We start from the raw sequence: 25,835 nt of genomic DNA on the forward strand, positions 1-25,835 counted from the left end.
TTGTTACTGTTATCAGTTCTTAGATTAAAAATAATAAAATAATACAGGTAGTGAACTGACATTGGAAACACTTTCTGTAAAAGCCAGCCAAAGTTAATATAAGCTCAAATGTCATTTGGTTTATCCAAATCCCAGTTCAAAGTATGAAGCAATTCAATGATTCTACTTTTTACCCAATCTCCATTAAGTTAGAAAATTTTTACCTTGACATTGGAAAAGAAATATATCCTTTTATTCCATAATACCATTTTACTATTTTTATTTACTTGCTCTATTTCTATAGAAAGAGAGGGGTGTATGTGTGTACACATGCACTTAAAAGCTCTTGATTTTAGATCTGTTAAATAGATCTAGTTAGATATGTTGTAGGACTTAAAGGTGCTCAGATGAAACCATCCTTGAGTTTGCTAAATATGTTACTTTATTTTTATAAACATTTTGTGTGTGGAGGTTGCTAGAATACCAATGAACTGGTTATTTTCTGCTGCAGTACCAGTAAAGTAGATTGCTATCATGCTAGAAAGCCAAAAGACTTCAAGTAATGCTGAAAAGAAAAAAAATCCAACATGAAACGGTATTTGTTTATTCATATATTAGCATATAATTGCCCAAAGTAGTATCATTTAAATTTTGCATCTACAGCCCACTTTAAAGGCTAAAATGGATCAAACTGATGAAGCACACCTGTAAAGGTATTATGTATTACGCAAACATTGCCAAAAAATCTCAATATTTTTAACAATATCTGATAGCTTGTGTGCCTATATATAGGAAAACCATGTTGAAGAAGAATAAACTTTCTCACTTAAACTACTAGTTAACTACAGTCTTTCACAGAAAATATCATCTCCCTCCCTCACCACAAACTAGTTTCTGTGTATAAAACATATCAGTTCTCTCTTTGGTGTGGGTTAAAGCATATCTAGTAGAATCAGAAAGACGTGTGCATGCGTGCTAAGTTGCTTCAGTTGTGTCCAACTATTTGTGATGCTATGGACTGTAATCCACCGGGCTCCTCCATCCATAGGGATTCTCCAGGGAAGAATACTGCAGTGGGTTGCCATTTCCTTCTCCAAGGGATCTTTCCAACACAGGGATCAAACTGGGTCTCCTGTGGTTCCTGTATTGCAGGCAGATTCTTTACCACTGAGCTACTGGAGAAGCCCCAGAAAGATATAACCCACCAATTCTCACTTAAATACAACCTGGAAAAAAAAATTCCCGAAATGTCAGTCCGAAGTTTTGTTTTTGTCTATAGAGGGCCGATATTATTTTGAGTGGGCTTCCCTAGTGGCTCAGCAGTAAAGGATCCACCTACAATGCAGGAGACACAGGAGACCTGGGTTTGATCCCTGGGTAGGGAAGATTCCCCCAGAGGAGGGCATGGCAGCCCACTCCAGTATTCTTGCCTGAAGAATACCCTTGGACAGAGAAGCCTGGTAGGATATAGTCCATAAGGTCGCAAGAGTCAGACATGACTGAAGTGACTTAGCATGTAATATTATTTTGAAAGAAAAACATGCAGATAGAAAAATCAGAGATCACTTATTTCTGAAAGTGAGTGCAATGCGCAATCAAGAACACTGCAGTTTTCTCAAATACCTCTGAATACTCTAGAATTTATTGACCCTAGAATTTGCAACAACTCTGATATGTTGTTATGAATAGCTAAGTAAGGAGAGCAAATGTGTTTTCCTTTCTGGTAAAATAAGAGGATGACATGCCAAATTCCTTTTGCTAAATTCTGCAGTGATGTTTTGGGTATTTGGGAATTACACTAGAGCACCGGCTGGAAGAGTATAATTTCTTTCTCTTTGGTGCCTAGGACTGAGACTGGTGGAATTAAGAGTATTTTTTCATGATGCTGATTAAAGTTGAAATAGTTATGAGAATGCTGGTAGGTAAATACATATAGAATGCAAGTTTGTCAATTTCATAGAATAGATATCAAGAACCATAATGTAAACTATGGACTTTGATGATAATGATGTGTCTATGTAGGTTAATTGGCTATAACACAAGTACCACTCTGGTTCAAGAAGTTGATAGTTGGGAGAAGCTGTGTGGTGTTGGGGCAGGGGGGGGATGCGGGGGAGGCAGGTAGACAGGGGATATATGGAAACTTTCTGTACTTTCCACTTAATTTTGCTGTGAACCTAAAATGGCTTTAAAAAATTAAGTATATAACTTTTTTAAAAATTATGAAAGAACATGACCAAGATGAGAATATTATTAGAAGTAATATTTTTACCACTTTCTAAGAAATTGTAGGTATTGTATTAAAATGTTAATTTTTCCTACATTATAAACTTCATTAATAGATATTAAGTGTTATTATTTCATAAAATAATTCATTAGACTTTAAAAAATTAAATTCTCAGCATGTAACAAAGTAAATTAAATAACTGAAAAGATGTTAATAGAGAGAGAGATAATGGTTGGAATGTGCTTTACTTCCTCTTTATCAAAAGTTACGGTGAAATGAAGCCAGGCATAAAAGAGTACAGATTATGTAGCTTCGTTTATATGAGCACAAAAGTTGGCAACCCTAGTCTGTGCTGTTCTGAGTCAGGACAGTAACTTACTAGAGAGACATGTACTGACGGGAAGAGCCCAGGAAGGTTTTAAGGTGACAGCTGGAGATTCAGAGGAGTTGACTGGCTGTTATGGATACTGATTTAGGTGATTTCAGTCTGTAAAAAATTAATGGAGCTGTCAACTTATTGCAGTCTTCTGTACATATGTTATCCTTTTTTGAGAAGCCAAAAAAAGGCAGTTCTTCATTTCATGAAGTTCTGAATGAAGCAAAGGAGATTGAGATGAGGCTATACACCTTTTTGTATAAGCCTGTGGCTTATATAAAGACAGAGAAAAATGAAAAGAAAGTTAAGAGAAAGGAGCTGCTGGGAGGAATGGCCTTTTGGATGTATTATTAAACAGGTTAGAATTTCTCAGTGGGACATCTGTGTAACCTAGACAGTCAGGAAAGAAAAACATAAGAAATGAGGAAAGCTTTCTTAAATAGGATTCAGGATTATGAGTAAGGTAGAAATTAATAAGTATCTTTCTAAGAGACTTATATCACATCCCTCTCACTTGCAAAATGTACACTGCCATTTTTATTTTGAATTACTTTTTTAAATGATAGGGCTTATATGACCAACATAGACAGCATATTAAAAAGCAGAGACATTACTTTGCCAACAAAGGTCCATCTAGTCAAAGCTATGGTTTTTCCAGTAGTCATGTATGGATGTGAGAGTTGGACTATAAAGAAAGCTAAGTGCCAAAGACTTGATGTTTTTGAACTGCGGTGTTGGAGAAGACTCTTGAGGGTCCTTTGAACTGCAAGGAGATCCAACCAGTCCATCCTAAAGGAAATCAATCCTGAATATTCATTGGAAGGACTGATGTTGAAGCTGAAACTCCAATACTTCAGCCACCTGATGTGAAGAGTTGACTCATTTGAAAAGACCCTGATGCTGGGAAAGATTGAGGGCAGGAGAAGGGGATGACAGAGGATGAGATGGTTGGATGGCATCACTGACTCAATGAACATGAGTTTAAGCAAGCTCCAGGGTTGGTAATGGATGAGAAGCCTGGCATGCTGCAGTCCATGGGGTTGCAAAGAGTCAGACACGACTGAGTAACTGAATTGAATTGAACTGATGACTTTTAACTAATGCTGTTGTATCGAATTCACTCTTCTCTGTTCTGCGGGAATGGATAACTCGAATGGGATGTGCACTGGTATAACAGTATTCTCTGGTGAAGCTGAGTACAGATAAAGACCTACAGCTAAATTTTTTGCACAGGTCATAGATGTCTTTCATAATCTATGCCTAAGTGAGTTTCCAAGTTTCTTAGCATACTCAGTTCAGTTCAGTCGCTCAGTCGTGTCCGACTCTTTGCGACCCCATGAATCACAGCACACCCCATGAATCGCAGCACGCCAGGCCTCCCTGTCCATCACCATCTCCCGGAGTTCACCCAGACTCATGTCCATTGAGTCCGCGATGCTATCCAGCCATCCCATCCTCGGTTGTCCCCTTCTCCTCCTGCCCCCAATCCCTCCCAGCATCAGAGTCTTTTCCAATGAGTCAATTCTTCACATGAGGTGGCCAAAGTACTGGAGTTTCAGCTTCAGCATCATTCCTTCCAAAGAAATCCCAGGGTTGATGTCCTTCAGAATGGACTGGTCAGATCTCCTTGCAGTCCAAGGGACTCTCAAGAGTCTTCTCCAGCACCACAGTTCAAAAGCATCAATTCTTCGGCACATATTCCAGTACACATACCCTGAACACTATTTCAAGAAACAGCCCCCACCTCTTTACCTATCTGATCATTTTATTCAATGCAGAATGGATTAGAATGGCCTCTACACCCTGTTATTACTATATCTCACCCTAAACCACTAAAAAAGAAAAAAAAAAAAGAAGGGTCATAAGGTGACTAAAAGAGAGAAAAAGTGAATGAGAAAGCTTAATCAGCCTTGAAGATAGATGAGTTAAGCCTTGAAGAAATAAGACATTAATTTCAGACAACACAGCATTACTGATTCTAAGAAATTTATATTGGCACACCCTTGTAAATCAACTATACTTCAATAAAAAAAAGTTTTAAAGGAAATTTAATGGATGCTTTTGAAACTAAAGTGTGTAAGGGAATATATAAATGTATTCGAGGGATATTTATGTGTGTATGTTTGAAATTAAGTAAACATATACAGAAGATTTAGTTTTGTCATGGAGCAGAGGAAAAAATAATAGTTACTATTTGTTGATTATTCACAACGTGCCAGGAGTTGTGAATTATCTCATTAAATGCTCACAATGACACTACAAGGTAGGTATGATGATTATTTCCATGCAAAGATGAGAACATGGAAGTTCTAAAAATTAAATGACTTATCCAAGGTTTCGCCACTTAAGTGCAAGAGTTACAATTTTAGTTCACTTCTCTGTTTCAGTTGAAAGCTCATACCCTTAGCCGCTGTTACTATCTTGATTACTGAATGATCACAAGAGCAAATGGAGAAGCATTAGGCAAGAAAAGAGGACAAAAGGAGAGGAATGAAGTTTAAGATCTGAAGGCATACGAAGAAAGAAACAGGAGACATGAGAACTGGAAGAGAGTCAAAATACAAATAGCCCAGTGAGGCACAAAATAGACATTCAATAAATGTTTGTTGAATGAAGTTATATGACATAATAAATGAAATAAATGTCATAAATAATGTGACACTCCATACATTGAAAAAAGAAATTGATCATCTTTCCTTAACTTGGGTGTTTCAGTTCAGTTCAGTCACTCGGTTGTGTCTGACTCCTTGTGACACCATGGACTGCAGCACACCAGGCTTCTCTGTCCACCACCAACTCCTGGAGCTTGTTCAAACTCATGTCCATTGAGTCAGTGATGCCATCCAACCATCTCATCGTCTGTCATCCCCTTCTCCTCCCACCTTCAATCTTTCCCAGCATCAGGGTCTGTTCAAGTGAGTCAGCTCTTCACATCAGCTGGCTGAAATATTGGAGTTTCAGCTTCAACATCAGTCCTTCCAATGAACACCCAGGACTGATCTCCTTTAGGATGGACTGGTTGGATCTCCTTGCAGTCCAAGGGACTCTCAAGAGTCTTCTCTAACACCACAGTTCAAAATCATTAATTCTCCAGTGCTCAGCTTTCTTTATAGTCCAACTCTCACATCCATACATGACTACTGTAAAAACCATAGCTTCAACTAGATGGACCTTTGTTGGTAATGTCTGCTTTTTAGAATGCTATTGAGATTGGTCATAGCTTTTCTTCCAAAGAGCAAGCATCTTTTAATTTCATGGCTGCCGTGACAAACTGCAGTGATTTTGGAGCCTAAAAAATAAACTCTCTCGCTGTTTCCATTGTTTCCCCATCTATTTGTCATGAAGTCATGGGACCAGATGCCCTGACCTTAGTTTTCTGAATGTTGAGCTTTAAGCCAATTTTTTCACTCTCCACTTTCACTTTCATCAAGAGGCTTTTTAGTTCCTCTTCACTTTCTGCCATAAGGGCAGAGTCACCTGCATATCTGAGGTTATTGATATTTCTCCCGGCAATCTTGATTCCAGCTTGTGCTTCATCTAGCCCAGCATTTTGCATGATGTACTCTGCACAGAAGTTAAATAATCAGGATGACAAAATGCAACCTTAATATAACCTTTCCTGATTTGGAACCAGTCTGTGTTCTATGTCCAGTTCTAACTCTTGCTTCTTGACCTGCATGCAGATTTCTCAGGAGGCAGGTTAGGAGGTCTGGTATTCCCATCTTTTTAAGAATTGTTCACAGTTTGTTGTGATTTACACAAAGACTTTGGCATAGTCAATAAAGCAGAAATAGATGTTTTTCTGGAACTCTCTTGCTTTTTTGATGATCCAACAGATGTTGGCTATTGGATCTCTGGTTCCTCTGCCTTTTCTAAACCCAGCTTGAATATCTGGAAGTTCACAGTTCACATACAAAGGTATTTTTCACATGGTTCAAAAGAAAAGTTATTATACAGTCATGGGTTTTAATACATTCAAAAGCCTGGGAAAATCAAAATCCCCAAAGTGTAATAATTAGATACCCAAATTAAAAATAATTTTTCATTCATATTCTTTACTTTCAAACTAACTTCTTGATTAAAGTTTAATGTAATTATAAGAGTTAATAACCTTAAAGAGAAAAATAATCAGGTCTCCATTATAATTTTCAGGTAGATTCTTTCTGAAGTGAAATATCACTAGAAAATAATTATCCCTAATAGAATGGGAACTATTCTAATAAATACTTTCTTTCATTTAAAAAGTGGATAATTTTGAAGGAAATAGAAGAAACAGTGAGAAAATGAGCCCTATTTGATCTACCCTAGACTCAGCAGATACCCATATGAGTAGTAGCGTACTTTGCCATGTACTTTGAGAAACTTGTAAAAACATTCATACTTCTGTTCCTTTTTCTGAGAAACTGACCCTTCTGGGGAAACCTTGTTGATTGGTGCCCTAGCAGAAGCATTTTTCCAACCTATGCCTTGTTTTCGCTCCCACTAGCGATCCTTATTGGAGAAGGCAATGGCACCCCACTCCAAGTACTCTTGCCTGGAAAATCGCATGGGTGGAGGAGCCTGGTGGGCTGCAGTCCATGGGGTCGAGAAGAGTTGGACATGACTGAGCGACTTCACTTTCACTTTTAAACATTGGAGAAGGAAATGGCAGCCCACTCCAGTGTTCTTGCCTGGAGAATCCCAGGGATGGGGGAGCCTGGTGGGCTGCCATCTCTGGGGTCGCACAGAGTTGGACATGACTGAAGCTACTCAGCAGCAGCAGCGATCCTTATACATAGAGCTTTTAAACTCTGCATCCTTCTGAAAAGTCTCAAGTCCTCGGTTCCATTCCAGTCATCTCATCACCTTTATATGGTGATCTAAGTACTAACTTCATTATTTATCTATTAATATTCTCACACATAAGACAGTATATCTCTAACTAAGCACTTTCTATATATTATCACTTTAGATTTCACATGAGCTCTAATATATATATATATATATATCTACACTATTAATATTCCCATTGTACAAATAAGAAAACAAAGATTTAGAGAGGTGTTGTTATTTGACTGAGAGATCACAAAGTAGTGAGTGCTGAAACTGGATTTAAATTCTCGGCACTTCTGATCACTGTGATAAACACAAATCATTAAATGTGAATGCCATCAGAAAGTCCCCGTCACCTCTCAGCTCTTCATCTATGTCCCTATCCTTCATTCAAGGCTCACTGCTGTATCCCTGTTTAGAGTCAACACCAATACTTAACCCTCGGCTAGTGAGCCCGTGGTACCTCATCTAATTCTGGAATTTGCTTATCATTTTCCCCTAATTTTTGGCACATGATGAAGTTCATGAATCATAAGAACAACGAAGAAGTAAAGGAAACCCACTGCAGTAGGTGAAGTTGAGGAGGATCCAAGGAGGAACTAAGGCAAGTCTATTGTTTGCCTGAAGCTTTGATGGATGCTGCCTCCATCTTGGCCCACATGTAAGTCTATACATGAAGGGAAGAAATGAGAGTGCTTGTTCTTCGTGACTATCAGAGAAATTAGACTTAAGCTCCCCCCACACACAGTTTATCATCTTAGAAAATGGAGGCAAGTATAATTATGCTGCTAAATTCCATGATGGCTTCACTTGTAGGATTAATATTTTTTAACCAGCCTGAAGTTTCCTTAATCAGAAACTGAAATATTACCTAATTTCAAGTCAACCTGTTTATTTATCAGTACATATTCAATATTGCTACATATGCCATTCACTTTTTTTTTAATGCATAAATATTTCCAGGAATTACTTCACGGCCTGCAAATTTCTATCTTTAAGAATAAATCATATAATGTACATCAAAATGATTAATAATGATTTTATTTCAAGTACGGTAACTATCAAAAACATATAACCTTATGTTTAAGGTTAACCCAGAAACACTTCATCACATTTGATTTTTCTTCAACTCTATTTACCAAATAAGTAATATCTAATCACAAGGAAATGATGCGTCATAATTTCCAGAGTTGACTTTTTTTGGTCAGTTTTTCCATATAGTGATATTTTATGTCTCATTTCTACTTATAAAGGTTCATAAAATAAAGCTGTGTCAAGCCAATTTTATCAATGGTATAGACCCTAAAACACTCTACTCAGTGCTCTGTTGTCATCTAAATGGGAAGGGAATCTAAAAAGAGTGGACCTATGTATATGTGCAACTGATTCACTTTGCTGCACAGCAGAAATCAACACAACATTGAAAGGAACTATACTCCAATAAAAATTAATTTTAAAAAGTGATAACACTAAATAATAAAGATATATGCACCCAAAAATGATACTAATGAATCCTAGTAATGAGGTTGTCACAAACAGTTACAAAGAAAGATCATTTGGGGGGGTAAAGACATTTCTCAAAACCTTCAAGTTTCTAATCAAAGCACGGTGCCTAGAAAAGAGCCAGCGCTCAAATGATTCTTTATTCCCTTCCTCCCTCTTTCATTTCTTTATATTCCATCTGTACTTTCATTTTCCCCCTTCAGGCACTCTTCTCTCCTAGAAATGATTGGAACTGTCTCTTAACTCGTCATGCCTATCTTCAATCTCTCCCTCCTGTCTGCAAATTGCTGCCATAATTATTTTTCTAAAACACAAATCCTAGCACTTCACTGTCCTGTCAGAAAGCTTCAGTTTCCTGCTGCCTCCTGTGTCACATTCAAACATCAGAGTTTGGCAGGGATTTCTAACAGGCCCAAGTTCATGTTGCTAATCTCATCTTCAGACTGCTCCCATGTCAGTCCCTTGAATTCTTATACTGAGGATGCTTACTTTCTCAGAACCCATACTCTCACCTGTCTTCCGTCTCCTAGTAAACAGCTTTGTCTGCCATGAATATCCTTTCCCATCTTGTCCACCTAGAGAAATGTCACTTTCTATTTGTAATTTAAATCAGATGTCATCTGCTCTCTGTACTGTATTCTTTGAGCACCCCTCAACCCCCTAGGCTAAGCTCCCTAATCTCAGTCTTAGGCTGTATTTGTACAAGCCCATGCCTCTATCACATCACTTATCAAATTGAATTATTGTTGGTAACATGTTTGTACCTCTCCTTTGTTAAGCTATAACATTTGAAAATTCATAGAACCACACTTTATTAATCTTTGCATTTTTAATGCCTAGCAGAAAGCCCTTTTATCAGATACTTTTTAAGATTCTCAGTAAAATAAATGTGGGTTAAAGGAATTATTCATAAAAAATAGAAATAAACTAAAAAGAAAACAGTAAGAACACTGACAGGTATCTATATTTTTAAAATATGCCATTATCTTTAAAATAATCTGTGGTGAATATAGAGCTGGAAGAGAACTGAGGTTATTTTAGTACAATCCTTCCATCTAAAAGAGGCTTTCCAGGCAGTGCTAGTGGTAAAGAGCTGGCCTGCCAATGCAGGAGACTTTCGACACTCAGGTTTGATCCCTGGGCTGGGAAGATCCCTTGGAAAAGGGCATGGCAATACACTCCAGTATTCTTGCCTGGGAAATCCTGGGGGAGTAGAGTCCATAGGGTCACAAAAAAACAGTGGGATACAAAGCAACTTAGCACTCCATCTAAAAAATAAGCCATCTTCTATATTTTCTTCTTTTGCTTCTCCTTTTCACCTAACTCTAAAATAAATTCCAAATGGATAAGACTCTCTGATATGGAGAAATCATGATCACTTGATTTTACTGTAAATTGATAATTAATAAATGTCTTTTCGCACTGAGTTCTAACTCATCTTTATCACATCATAAATTCATATGTATGTATATACATATACAAACTGATTATTATTTTATTATGTGTTTCTGGCTATTTCTAGCTGGTTGCATTTACTATATGTCTGTTCTGGTACTAGTTTCATATTGAATTGATTACTATAACTTAACATTATGCTTAAATGTTAATATGTTTGGTAGGAATATTTTTTCCTTCAAAATCATTTTAGTTACTTTTACTCATTTATATTCACAGTTAAAATTTTAAATATTATTTCAAATTCCAAAAAATGCTCCTTTGTCATTTTGGTTGGAACTATACTAAGCCTGAATACAGATTTACTCATAAAAGAATAACATTTTTTCCTATACTTTATTTTTGTGTCTACAAACAATGGATGTGTATGTCCCTCAATAAAGTTGTCTTCATATAGATCTTTCATATTTTTTGGTTCCATTTATTCCAAGATATTGTCGATGTATATTTTGCAAAGAAAATAGAGTCCCATTTCCCATATGAATTAATGGCTTCTTACTAGTATGTAGGAAAGTTTTAATGTTTTAATATTAATTTTAAATTTGATCATCTTAAAGTATTCTAATATATTCTTCAATTTATTGTCTTAATATCAAATCATTTGAAATAATCATAATACTATTTCCTTTTTCCTTTTTAGTAGTAATCTCTGTTATTTTTGTTCCTTGTTTTATCTCAATGGCTAAAATTGATAGACTATTAATAACAGTGCTAATAGGACTAATTTGTCTCTGCAACAAGAATAACTATAAATAAATATATAACTATTTATAGGCCAAGAAAGATGTGCTTATACTGTTAAACATTTATTCCATTTCTAGTTTGGTTTTGTACTTATAACAGAAATGTTTATATTTTAAGCAAATGGCTTTTTATAGATCTTATGAGATATTGTTCATTGTCTTATTTGACCTATTAGCATGCTTACAATACATTTCCTAGTATTAAGCAGTATTTATTTCTTTTAGATAGCTTAAAGGTACTATACACAATCCAGTCTGTAATGTTCAGAGACTCTCAGAATTACATATTTGGAAAACTTTCAGTAAGTACATAAAATAATAAAGTTTCTAAAGAAAAGAAACTTCTGATAAACTCCATCTCTACACCAGTCTCTGTAATCAGGCGAATGTTTACATATGCTTCTTAGAATAATGAGCATTGACATGGTTAGACCACTAACCTCACTGTGAGTTTAAGGAAGGTACTTCATTCAGAGAATTCAATCACAACATGAAGGCTTGCATTCATTAAATAATTCCAATATTGATTCCTCTCTCAGATTCCCACCAATTGTATGTGATTCTTAATTGTGTCTCCTCTACCTTAACAAAAATTCACCCACCTAGAGAAGCAAAGAGATTCAAAGACCACAGCATCACCCCTTCCTTAGGTTTTCATCTCTCTGCTCACTTTATTTAAACTTTCCCCCTAAGTCACTGATAGAAACTTCCTAAATGTCCCTTTTACCCACTAGGAGTGCCTCACAACAGCTAAGTTTGTACTATCTGCTCCTTCCCATCAATAATTTGGAACAGGTCTGACATCAAACTTCACTTTAGCTAATGAGATTCAAGTTTCCAAGAGGTTAGAATTGAGACTTAAAACACATATATGTTCACCTTAGCACATGTTCCAAACAGCAACCAAATTCTAAAAATTGTGCTACCTACCCTAAGAAACTAGAAGTAAAGAAAACCCATATAGGAAGAACAAAACAAAGCAGACAGAAAGATGTTTGGATTTCTGTAAGGTTTTAGTACTTATAATCAGTTATTTTCTTAGGCCCTTCTATACTCTGCCAGGGAGGGTCTTGACACAGCCTCATAAATCCTCCTTTTAGCTTAAGCAAGCTTAAGTTGGTTTCTGTTACCTACAGTCAAACAGCCCTGATTAGTATGCCAACTCTGTCCTGCTCAGCTATAGAGAAGTAAGGAGTCATTTCTGGAATTCTATCCAACACTTTTTCTTTGTGATAAATAAGGTTCTCATGGCAACAGAAAAATCTTTGATTCTATACAAGATGTACAGTATTAATATTTTACTGCCTATAGACCAGACCAGAGGAAGAAATTGACATTGTTGCTTAAGTACCTGAAAAATCTGAACTCTTCTTTATTTTATGTCTTTCTTTTGATAAATTTTTACATTTAAAAAATTTATAGAAATAGCATTTTGTTCAACTGGTAGCAATAAAAGTAATCCTAAAAGGCAAGCCTTTGTTTCCCTCTAACACCCCAAGTAAAATTTTGTTAAATAGCACTGCTTATTAGGCTGCCAAAGTCTTATATAATACTTTTCTTTTAGAAATAAATTCTAAGAGAATGAATTCTCTCCTAAAAAATAGATAAACTTGCTTCTATCATGTAATGAAGCTTATGTATTCCATCAAATGTCCCTTTACATTCTGACTGCTTAGGAAGCTCAGTACTTAACCTAGTCCTTCCTTCTTACTATTGTACCAGACACAGTTCTTTACTAAATTTGTTTCTCCTCCTTTCAATTGTCCTGATGATGTACTTCTACTTGAACAGCCCTATGTGTCTTTTTATCAGAAACTGGCAAGGTATTAATAATCAATGAAAGCTAACAGTAAGCCAATAATGTAAACATCCTGAAAATTACTGAAAATCAAATTAGATATCCCATGATAATCTGGGTATACTCAGGTCTCTTACCCTATTATTATTACAGTACTATTATTACCAGCTGGAGAAGGCAGTGGCACCCCACTCCAGTACTCTTGCCTGGAAATTCCCATGGACGGAGGAGCCTGGAAGGCTGCAGTCCATGGGGTCGCTGAGAGTCGGCACAACTGAGCGACTTTGCTTTCACTTTTCACTTTTCACTTTCATGCATTGGAGAAGGAAATGGCACCCCATTCCAGTGTTCTTGCCTGGAGAATCCCAGGGATGGGGGAGCCTGGTGGGCTGCCATTTATGGGGTCGTGCAGAGTCGGACACGACTGAAGTGACTTAGCAGCATTATTACCAGCTATTGGAACACAGCCAAATTTTAAGCCATTAGCGAAATAAATCTCCAAGGAGCTCAAAGAGATTCTCTTTTAAGTTCTTACACTAAAATTCTTGTATTTTACATGATCCTCATCTGGAGTACGTTTACTCTTGTATCAAAGTTCTATTATGCTTCAGTGGGTTCCTATTGCTTTCAAGATGAAGAACATAGTGTAGGAATGACCTATAATACCTCATGATCTCTCTGGTCCTGTCTACTGTTTTGCCCTTATCTCTCACTTTCATCTCAATTCCAGCTGTCTCTAACTCCCTAGAATAGGGACATATTCCCCTATTATAAACTTTAAGTCCAACATACCTTCTCTTTCAGTATTCATTGCAGATTACATAATTACACCTTTGTGTGCTTTTTTGATTGATATCTAAATTCCCTAAGAAACTTAGGTTCTGTTTGAACTGTTTTTACCAGTAATGTATCTTTAGCACCTATCATAATGTTTAACACATTCTATGGACTCAATAAATACATTGATGAAATTTTATGTGTGTTTTTGTGTTCATGAGTGAGTGAGTGAAGTCACTCAGTCATGTCCCACTCTTTCCGACCCCACAGACTGTAGCCTACCAGGCTCCTCCATCCATTGGATTTTCCAGGCAATAGTACTGGAGTGGGTTGCCATTTCCTTCTCCAGTGGATCTTCCCAACCCAGGGATCGAACCCAGGTCTCCCGCATTGTAGACAGACGCTTTACTGTCTGAGCCACCAGGGAAGTCCTTTGTGTTCATAGTACATTGAAAGAAGCAAATTATGGAAGGGATGAGCCCCCAAAACAATCACAGCAACAGCACCCTGAAAATGTAAAGGGGGAAAAAAAACTGTAAAAAGTAGACAGAACTCAGAAATCATTGGTGTCTAGAGGCAAATTGTGTTAATAATCATTAGACATTATGACTTTTTTAGTAGTCTTTAATGGCATCATTATATTACAGTATGGTATGATAATTAAAGTCATCAAGGAAGGGTTAGGTTTTTATCTACGGTTAAGAGAGAAATTGGTAATTCACCTTTAAAGTGCTTTAATCCAATGTTTCTTTAAAAGATCTGCCTCTCTTCTGGAAATGAGCTTCAGTTTATAAAAAAAATATATTCATTTGCATTCCTCTTTCCACTGTTTAACAATTTAGATAAACAAAGTGTTCCCCAACCTCACATTAGGGTAAATAACCTTGCATTGTAACACTCCTCTTGCGCTCCATTTAATCACTGTAAGAAAATTATTTTCAAATTCCCCTTACTATTTATATTCTCAACAAAAGGAACAGCGTTATGTAATGTTTCACCAAAATTCTGTTGAAAAAAGAGGGTCCTTTGGATTGAATGTAAACCAAATTGTGTCTCCCATTGCCTGAACAGAGCAAAAGAGGAAGTTTCCACTTGAATTCTAAATTGAAGATGACCTTGTGCTTTTTTGAGAAAGGCTGGCAGCTGAGGTCACTGGAGTGTATTATGATGGACAGTGAAGCACTGTGCGTGGCTCGGAGGCATGTCCATTGTGTGGATTACAGCCAAACAGAAAGAATTAGACAGCTCAGAGCATTCTATCATTTCATTTGAAAATAATGGTCAAAGTCATGAGCAGCAACCATTACAACTTTCATGAAAGAACAGCAGAATTCAATAGTTCCATCACTCGAGACAGGCAGTTTGGCTATTCTCAGCCAAGAACTATGAATCCAGCATATTCTGTACTAATTTCTTGTGTCACTTGGAGAAGCAGCATTTCTGTTGTGGCAGTAGGCAAATCTCATCTCTACTTCATAGTAGGTAGTTCTACCTTACACGATACAGCTCATTGCTTCAAATTGACCCAGTTGTTGAAAAAAATACAAAGAAAAAGAAGCTGTGAAAACTTAACACAGAGCTTTTAGAATGTAAATATACAGCAGCTCTGAATCACTCCCTCTTCCTCAAGTCATCTTACTGTTTAAAATGCTGAAAATCGGTTTTAAAACAAAATGTGAACAATGCCTTCTCTAATAATGGCATGAACAAAACATTTTCAAAGAAGTCTAATCTGTTGTCAGTGGTTCCAAATGAGCCTCCTAAGTTGTTTCTGAAAGAGTGATTTTTGATTGATAGGAGCTTATTTTTAACTTCTGCTTCTTTCAGGAACAGATAAATGGTAGCACACACACAAAAATGTGTTTGAGATTTAAAAGCAGGTGGAAAAACTCACACTTCTGATTAAAAGGGGAACTGCTTCTCATCCTATGTTTCCCACTCTGCTGGAGAATATTCTATATATAGGGAGAATAGCCACACTCTGTCACTTCTCAAGTGTTTAGATACCAAAAAAGTTGCAACTTACCATTAAAATTTACAGCCCGAATATAACCAAGTAGTTCTTTCCCATCAATGGTACTCATTCGTGGGCAAATGCCAATGTATCCAGGGCAGACATCTTTGTGCATGTTGTGCAGGGCATAAGCCATGGAATACACAGCATCAATTACAAATTGGACCTTTCCCTCCTGTTCATAAGATGAATCCCGTGCAATTCGCTCCAGCCCTGTAAAAGAATGGAAAGCCATGAACTGGGGTTGCTGATGCTGCTGCTAAGTCACTTCAGTCGTGTCCAACCCTGTGCAACCCCAGAGATGGCAGCCCACCAGTCTCCCCCATCCCTGGGATTCTCCAGGCAAGAACACTGGAATGGGTTGCCATTTCCTTCTCCAATGCATGAAAGTGAAAAGTGAAAGTGAAGTCGCTCAGTTATGTCCAACTTTTAGCGACCCCATGGACTGCAGCCCACCAGGCTCCTCTGTCCATGGTAGTTTCCAGGCAGGAGTACTGGAGTGGGTTGCCACTGCCTTCTCCATCAACTGGAGTTAGATTTCACTAAAAGATGGAATAAGGGCTAAGATTTTCACCATTTGAGGCACACCTAATGAGACAAAACTATTTGATTTTACTCTTGATTATTTTAGTCCTATTCTTACTGAGTTGGGTTTTTAAACTGGGTATTGAATTTTTATTGAGAAAGAACAGAAACTATCCCATTAGCAACAAAAAGATATAAAGTAAATAAAAGACAAATAGTTTCATTATCTTCATTTCCACCTTATTGAGTTCTATTATACTGTACATGTTAGTAACTACCTAGCATTTTGCTAGTGATTCAATCTTTTAAGTAAAATGTGTAGACTGTTGTTCTTTTCATTCACCTCAGCTCCCAGAGCATTATCTAACAAGTGGCCCAAAGTAAGATCTCCCCCATAACCCCAGGTCTGTCCTTGTTTAAAAAGTGCTGTTTGGGAGCTCTTTCTGTAAATATTAAATGACAATATTTCCTTAAGTGCACTGCTTATCTCTAGGCCTTCCCTGGTGGCTTAGATGGTGAAGAATCCTCCTGCAATGTAGGAGACCTAGGTTTGATCCCTGGGTCAGGAAGATCCCCCTGAGAAGGAAATGGCAACCCACTCCTGTATTCTTGCCTGGAGAATTTCATGGGTAGTGAAGCCTGGCTGGCTACAGTTCATGAGATCACGGAGTTGGACACAACTCAGCAACCAATGCTTTTATCTTTAGAAGAATCATTCAATTTGTTTTCTTCTTAATTTCTTCTCAAATAAAAACTCAATTTTCTGTATTTATTTTTTTTCCAACTTATTGATATATAACTGACATATAACACCATGTAAGTTTAAGAAACATAATGTGATGATTTAATATACATGCATACCGTGACATGATTACCATCGTAAGGTTAGTTACCATATGCATCACTCACAGAGTTCCCTTTTTACTCCTTGTGGTGAGAACTTTTAAGGTCTATAAGAACTTTCAGGTATACAATACTGCATTGTTAACTATAGTCATCTTGCTATACATTGTATAAATGATGCAGAGCTCTTAAAATGAAGTCATTCAGAATAATTGTTTTAGGTTTATTGAGGGTTGAGAATAGGCCTTGGAAATTATACCTTTAACTTCATGTTTATCATCTAACATGTGATATAAATACAGAGTTAAAAACGGAAGGTAAATTTGATGTTAAAGTTAGATGAAATATAATTAGTTATAATCCAACCTTTTCATTCTAAAGATGAGGAAACCAAGATTATGGAAGTTAAATTCACTTAGACACCCAGAGCAGGTACAGGAACCATTTCCACTTCTCCAAATTGACATCAATATTCTCTCAGTCACCAGAAAAACGGGGTAGGTGGCAAGAATACTGAATACACAAGGAAAAAAGAAATAGGTCTTTCTATCTCTGTGCAGCGTCTTGTCTCCTGGATCCTAGAATAATCTTTATTGCTTATGTCCAGAATGCCATCAAGTGACTTAAGGACATTGAGGGCTTATTAAGGAAAGCAAAAAGGATCTCCTCTCACTTTCACATTCCTTTAAACTTTATTCATCTGATAACACTAGGAGAGAGCAAAAGCAAGCACTTTAAATTTTCCCATAAATGTCAGTCAACTTTAATAAAGTCTTTAAGTTCAACAAATATTATCTTTCTCACACTAATGCATAGTTCCTCTAAATTTAGAGAGGTTAATTTAAGTGGTTATTTTATATTTGGGTCCTATACTCTGATAAAAACAGTGACTTTTTTCTAGACAAATGTAGTGGCTAATTTATTCATTTTCATTTATCCAACATTGAACATTTTTTCCTCTATGCATGTGTGCTCAGTCATATCTGGCTCTTTTCAACTTCAAGGACCGCTAGGCTCCTCCATCCATGGGATTTTCCAGGCAAGAATACTGGAGTGGGGTGCCATTTCCTCCTCCATGGGATCTTTCTGACCCTGGGATTGAACCCAAGTCTCCTGCATTGGCAGGCAGATTCTTTAACACTGAATCACCAAGGAAACCTCAATCACTTATTATGCTCAGATCTAAGTGATTGAGGCTCCTAGGTAGTATTCAATGCTTATGTCCAGAATGTCATCAAGTGACCTGTGAAAACAGTCCTTCCAGCTTCTACCTAAAATTTCTCTCCCATGATTTTAACCACAAAATAGACAACTCACAAATAAATATTGAAGAATGGTCACAGCGACCAAAAAGATTCAGTTATTTCTTTAAACAGCTTATCTGGTGGCAAATCACTCTGGTTGTCCAGGACTGAGGAGTTTCTCAGGTCATAGGACCAAAACCTGGACAGTCCTGGGCAGACTAGCATGGTTGCTTATAAAAAAGAGGCATATGACAAGGGAAATACAGTGATAAAAAACCTGAAATAACTACACTGAGCATAGGTCCCTATCTATATATGGAGATATCTGGTGTCATTTATTTTGCATCACTGAACTGGATAACTGAAAATGAAGACTAGGCATCCCAGAGCAGTTGTTCTCATCTTAGTTATCTTTTTTAAGTACAGATTAAACAGCACCATTCAAACTTAATGAATCAGAATCTCCCAACATGAGGACATGAATAATCTGTAATTTCAAAACATAGATATCTGTTTTCACTAGTCGAACTGCTTATTTCCTTTACTAGTTGTAAACTCCAATTAGTTTGAGGGAAGATTAAATATATCCAACTTCACTTTTTTTTCTTTTAAAGTCCATAAGGCTGTCTAGTGACTATTGCCACACACATCAATGGATACTATAAGACATTTTCCCCAAATCAATGTATATGCATGATGACAAACTAAAAAACTGACCACTATTACCATTTCTACATTTTAAAAAGAAATCATCTGATTTATTTTCATGCTGTTTAGACCCAAACCCAAACGAACTTTTTGGCCAACCCAATGTTTTTCTATTCCTTAAAATTTCAAGTTCATAATGATGGTAAAGATTTTACAGGAGCTAGAGTTTGCCCTTCACTTCCTATATCTGCTTCTCTTATCATCAAAAGGAAGAATTTTGCAAGCTGACAGTGACTCATCAACGTGACTGGCTGTAAAATTTCAGTATGCTATAGTTTCTAAAGTTGGTGTTAATGTATTGCTATAAAGTGCTAAATATTGTCAAAGGCTGTGTGTCAGTCATCCATTTAAAACACTGATTGTAAAGCTGTGATGTGTTTTAGGGTTTTGCTTAAAATTAACAACATATAGCTAAGGGTTTGTGTGGTGGGAGATGAAGTCAGCCTCATAAATTTTATAGCAAGATTGTTTTATGTTTTCATTAATGAAATCCAAAACTCTGACAGCGTCTTCTGTCCCTGCAACACAGAGTAAATGCTTATTTTTCTGGGTAATAGCACGTAAGGTCTTTTGCACCCCAAGGTGCATATTTTGGTTTTAGTCCTTCTTAGTAAAAAAGCAAAACTGCTCTAGTTTGCAAAGTGCTATATACATTTCAATGTGACTTCCTAAGATGAACCTGATATGAATTTTAAATTCTTTGATACATGGCTGTTGAGCTTGGTTTTCCAAGAATATCTAGTTTCTCAGGAGATAGTTTAGTTTCATAAACTGAGACTGTAGGGGCTATTTTCCTTTTCCTAAAATTATTATAAAACTCATAATGTTACTGTAGTGATGATCTCATAAACAGTTGGTCAAGTCAATGGAAAAAATGTAAATCATATTAGACCTTTTATTCCCAGGAAAGCAAACATCCAACCTGTTGAATTTTTTTACTACAGTCTTAGCATGTAGTAAAGATAATTCCACACTCTGAATGTGTAGGTTAAAAACTATTTCTTTATTTAGCTCCTCCCTGACTTTTTCTTCTGTAAGCAGCAAGTATTTTAAATAATTAAATCATTTTCTTGCAGTTGCTGTGAGGAAGCTGGTAAGAGAGAAGAGAAGATGTGAGCTGCTCTGAATAAACAAATTTATGCATACAGGACCAAATTTAAAAGTCATTCTGAATTCCATAAGACCTCTATTTGCCCCAGTCCTTGACACACCAGAGACAGGACTGTCATACTCTGATCCACTTTCCTGACAGGCACATGTATGTAGTAACTGCATAGTCATTCTTAAAACCAGCAGAATCATGCCAAGAACTGCACCACACACTGAAGAGTAGTCATTAGCATATCGGCAAACATAAGTCATTTTATACTGAATTTAAACCGATTTTGTTTCAAGGACACAATAGGGGAAGGATGGGAAAGAAACATTAGCATGTTCAATTAAACAGAAATAACTCCTAGGCACTAGAATATGCAAAAGAATTATGCGCACCTCCCAAACTGCAGAGGGACAAAAACATGGGCCCAGTGGTAAGGTGGAAAGACAAACTGACTGATGGAGGTAGCCAGAAGAACAGGACAGACCAGGTGGGAAGACCTGGATTAGGGTACAAGTTGCACAATTCAAAAGACCTGGGACAATTTTCTGAACCTTACTGAACTGGGAAAGTTGCTCACAGGGACCTCTCTGATGGGGTCTCCATCTCTCCAGCCTCATCTGTTGGTACCACCCTACCTTTCTCTGCTCCACTTTCCAGTCCTTGAATATAACCTGAGATATTCAAACCACAGGACTTCACCCTGTAACTTTCTGATCTGTAACAATCAGATTGTTACAGCAGCAGTGATATTTAATTTTTTTTTTCAATTTAACAGCTCAGATCAGGTCAAAGGGCATCTTAAATATTTAGTTTAAATACTAAATATTGTTTGGTTGAAAACAAAGAACCAAGACTGGTATTTAAAATTACTTCTGGGAATGATATGCAAAGTACTGGGTTGGTCAAAAAGTCTGTTCGGGTTATGGAAAACCTGAATGAACTTTTTGGCCAACCCAATAAATTGAAACAAATATAAGTTAAAGGTAGAGATACAAGACGGGAGGCAGGGCAGAAATAGGTTGAAACAGTGGATAAGGAAAACAATGAGAAAAAAAAAAGGAAAACAATGAGAGAAAATATATTTTAGATGTTAAATTAACAGTATTTAGAAACCTGATAAAATATGGGAGTAAGAGTTAGAGGCAATCAACAACTCAGCAGTTTTGAAGATGCTGCTGCTGCTGCTAAGTCGCTTCAGTCGTGTCCGACTCTGTGCAACCCCATAGATGGCAGCCCACCAGGCTCCACCGCCCCTGGGATTCTCCAGGCAAGAACACTGAAGTGGGTTGCCATTCCCTTCTCCAATGCATGAAAGTGAAAAGTGAAAGTGAAGTCGCTCAGTCGTGTCTGACCCTCAGCGACCCCATGGACTGCAGCCTTACAGGTTCCTCCATCCATGGGATTTTCCAGGCAAGAGTACTGGAGTGGGGTGCCATTGCCTTCAGTTTTAAGGATAGATAGTAGATAATGGCACCATTAACAGAATTTGGAAAATCAGATTGTTAGGGGAAGCACACTGACTGAAGCCGCCCCCCCCCGGCCAGGCACCATAGTAACCATTTGCAAGCGTTGTTTTATGACAGGAGGTGCTGGTGAGGAACAGGGAACTAATAAGCCACCACCAACCGGAAGAGTTCAGGAAAGGTCAAAGGGAGACACCACACGTCCGACCACCTTCCAGAATCCTTCTCTCTGGCATCCATTTGGCTGAACAAGGAGTGCACCACCAGGAAGGACTCTGAGTCAGAATGATTGGCTAAAGACAACCCAGAAACTAATCCCACCTCCATAAAACCTGAGGCTGCAAGCCATGTGGCAGAGCTGTTCTCCTGGGTTCCCTTACCCTACTACTCTCCACCCAGGTTCCCTTTCCTAATAAAATCTCTTGCTTTGTCAGCACATGTCTCTCCTCAGACAATTCATTTCCGAGAGTTAGACAAGAGCCAAGTTTCTGGCCCTGAAAGGGGTTCGCCTTCCTGCAACAAGGTGAACAAGGAGGCTCCATTTATTGCAGTTAAAAAGACTGATTTTTAAATTCTATAGTATTTTATTTCCTCTAGCATATAATTTATATAAGATAAACTTTATATAAATTTATCAAATTATTGAAAGAATACAGGCCCAAATGTCTAGAATAACAGTAAGACAGTTGATTATAACACTGAAATAATTTTTACTCCATCTTGGCGGAAAATGGACTTCCCTGGTGGCTCAGATGACAGAGAATCTGTCTGCAATGCAGGACACCTGGGATCTATCCCAGGATTAGGAAGATCCCCTGGAGAAGAGAATGACTACCCACTCCAGTATTCTTGCCTGGAGAATTCCATGGACAAAGGAGCCTGGTGGCCTACAGAACATGGGGTCACAAAGAGTCGGACTTGACTGAGTGACTAACACTTTCACTTTGGAGTAAAATACCTTATACCATGCTGCCTTTAGACCCGTGGTTTGAAAATTCAAAGACTTATGCTCAAGTCATGATCCCTCTGACATTTATTTATTTCTCAGTAGAAATTAGAGGACTGAACAAGATGATCAATATGGGTCCCTTCAGTTCTAAAATTCTAGAATCTAGGTCAGCTTCTTTTATTTCTGTTTTCTTCTTACACTTTCCAAGATGTCTTGAAGATTGTATTAGGGTGGGATGGAACAGATACTACTAACTCAATTCTCCAAAACAGTCAGGAATATCCAGTAACCAAGACCTGGAAATTCTGCACTAACAAAAAAAAGTACCAAATGTCAGCTTGGATTTTTCTTCTTGAATTCTCAGACTGATTAACTGAATCACTACATTTTCATTATTCTTAGACTTGAGCTATATATTGAATTTGGTTCCTCACAAAGGAGAAACATTTTCATTTATCTTTTTAGTTTGATCCAAAGGTTAAAAGAATCAATTATGGAAAATCAATTATGAAGATGTGAAAGGGAAGAGTGAGGACAGCAACAATTAAAATGGGCAGGACTCTTCACAGATAGCCTCTCTTTGATCATAAATTATCATTACTCCTTTTTTCTTCTTCTTCCTTTTTTTAAATGGATAAAAGAACTAAGACTCAAAAAGTTGAATAATTTATCCAAGATCATACAAGTTACGACAGTAAGTGGTCAGGTCAGGTCTGACACCAAACCTCTGCCATTTACTGCTTAACTTCCTCCTTTGTGAAGTTTTCTTTGATTCTCTCAGTTCAGGCTTAATTTTTACTTCTCTGAATTCATGTTTAATGTTCAGCCATTATGACTAGCTTATCTCCTAGTAAAGTATAGAGATTGTGTGTTCATGTGTGTCTGCTGTGTGTGTGTGTGAATCTTTAAAGAGATTAGCGGAGCATGGATTAAAGAATATTATAAAATAATATACACTTTTACAGAAATCCTAATAAATACTAACAAATAACAAATCACAGTATCTATATTGAAATGCTAAGCGAGGGAAATACATTTCAATAACATCTTGAGCATTTTTCTAAACTACAAAAAAAAAAATTTGTTTGTGAATTTCAACCATATACCAGAGATGAAATTAGCATAAATGACTGAAATTCATAAGCAAGGTGATTGGATATTTGTAGTGAAAACCAGTTAATAAGACCTATAACTTTATGTTTATAAAATATAAATGAACATTTTAGCTTTGGAGGGTAAGAATGTACTTTTGTGCACGTATTTATTTGTCTAGAGGATTTCTCTAGGAAAACAACACCAAGGTCAAGAGAGAACTGCACACCTAAGGTCCTGCTTCATAGATTCTATAGCAGGCTTTGTCAAGGACCTTTATAAACAGATGCATTAGACTAGCCAACTAAGTTGAGCCTTGGCTTTATCTATTTACACAGGGCATGCAAAAATGAGAAGGTAAGGGTCCTCTATAGAGAATCACCTGCTCTCCATCTTCTTCTGTAATTTAAATACAGTCCCAAGAATTGAAAGCTCTTGGCTGCCTGAGGACACATCAGGAGACACTTGTAAATCAACCAGTGAAGAGTGCTACAGCAGCCCACAATAACCTCTCTCCTTTGTGCCTGGCAGGAAATGGAAAATGCTTCAGGCAGGTGCCAGCTGTCCCCTTCAGGTGTTAAATTTTCCATGCAATGCCCTAGGGATTTTTTAAAACACTGAAAAACCTAAGGTAAGTGGCAAATAAGATTGAGTGTATCTTCAGGCAAAACCACCAGTTTAAAAGAAAGGTGTTCAGAAGAGAATGTCATTTCATAGATATATAGAGGTCCCTAAACAAAGAATAGGCATTTGATAAAATTCAAACAGTTGCATTTTTCTACATAATTATGTTAGATCATATGCATGAGAGTCAAATTTTGATTCAAAACAGTATGTAAAGATGCTGATAAATAGTAGACTTTATCATTGAGTTTTTCTCTTTAAAGTGTATTAAAGCTCCCCTATTGAAGAATTCAAATTGCCTCTTCATAATTTCCCCTTCAGGGGACAGGATTTCAAGGGGTTTCAATTCCAAATGCCCCACCTTCCACTCAAAAGAATATTATACTTGTCATTGCAGACCCTATGACACACTTTAAGATTTGCCTTAAACATTTTTTTTTCTAATTATAAAAGTAAATCACAGTCTTTGTAGAAAAGTGAGGGGAAAAGTATAAAGAAGAAAATAGAGAATATTTATTGATCCACCATGTTAACCGATATTTGCACACTGGTCCATTGCCTCACATCATTTTTCTTTCCTTCTTTATTTCTAAAAATTAAGATAATTCTGGTATACTTTTAAAATATGCACTATTCACTTCACCTTTAATGAGGATTGCCCCATATTTTAGGAAAGCATGGTTTTCCTACCACTTGAGATATAGTTCACTTAATGGATTCAGGTGTCTGCATTTAATTCCTGATATCCAAAGTGATATTTGGTATAAGGTAAGGATCTGATTTTATGCTTTCTAAATTGCAAACTATTCTCCTATTGAATGAATATTCTTTTTTCCCATTAATTTATATAAAGGCACTTTTAACACATATCAGACTCATACATTCTTGGATATGTACATATGGAAATTCTGGTCTAGGATGCTTGTTTCTTAACATGTCAATACTCCTTTATTCTTCTCTTTTTTGCTTTTTACAAATGTTGTAATTCTATAGATTGTACCATCTGTTCATACAAATTCTATGAGTAGTTTTATTTTTTTAATTCTTGATAATTTTTACAAATAAACTTTAGAATTATTTAAACTAGTTTCAGTAATTGAATCTTTCTTAGAATGGCATCCATTTTTTAAGTTAGTTGTAGAAGACTTTCTGTAGAGCTGCAATATTCAAGTGTTCCCATTTGTGGACAGAGGATTTCTACTTATTCAAGTTTTTTGGAATCCTCAGACAGATGTGTTACTTGCTCATTTCCTTTCAAGTAATTCCTCAATATTTTGTGTTTTTGAACTTTATCAAGTAGAATTTTTTATTTTATTTTTAACTGATTCTTCATGGTATAATTCCTAAATTCCAATTTAGTTTTAATGCTCAACATTTTCTTCTCTCCTTATTTAAACTCTATGCATACAAGAAGTCCCACATTAAGTCCTCTCTCTTCTACAAAACAAAAGAAAATCACAAACAATATGGGCTCTGAGATCAGAAGATGAAAATTTGAGACTTTGCCTCTGAGTTATTCTTAATTCAGAAAATAGGAATGTATGCTTATTATGCATGGCTGTTGTAAGCACTGGGATAATGTAGAGGATCTGGCATATTACACA

General features: G+C 36.8%; 1 protein-coding gene across 1 annotated transcript in view; it reads right to left on the bottom strand.

Moving 5' to 3' along the window:
- The window catches only part of GRM8 (glutamate metabotropic receptor 8), an 866,927-nt gene that overhangs the window by 336,059 nt on the left and 505,033 nt on the right, over positions 1-25,835 (bottom strand). The window contains exon 6 of the mRNA XM_040259569.1: positions 15,697-15,897. Coding sequence (XP_040115503.1) covers positions 15,697-15,897 — 201 coding nt within the window. The remainder of the gene's footprint in view (positions 1-15,696; positions 15,898-25,835) is intronic.

This window comes from Oryx dammah, unplaced genomic scaffold (assembly GCF_014754425.2).
Source record: "Oryx dammah isolate SB20612 unplaced genomic scaffold, SCBI_Odam_1.1 HiC_scaffold_18, whole genome shotgun sequence".
NCBI classification, from domain to species: Eukaryota; Metazoa; Chordata; class Mammalia; order Artiodactyla; family Bovidae; genus Oryx; species Oryx dammah.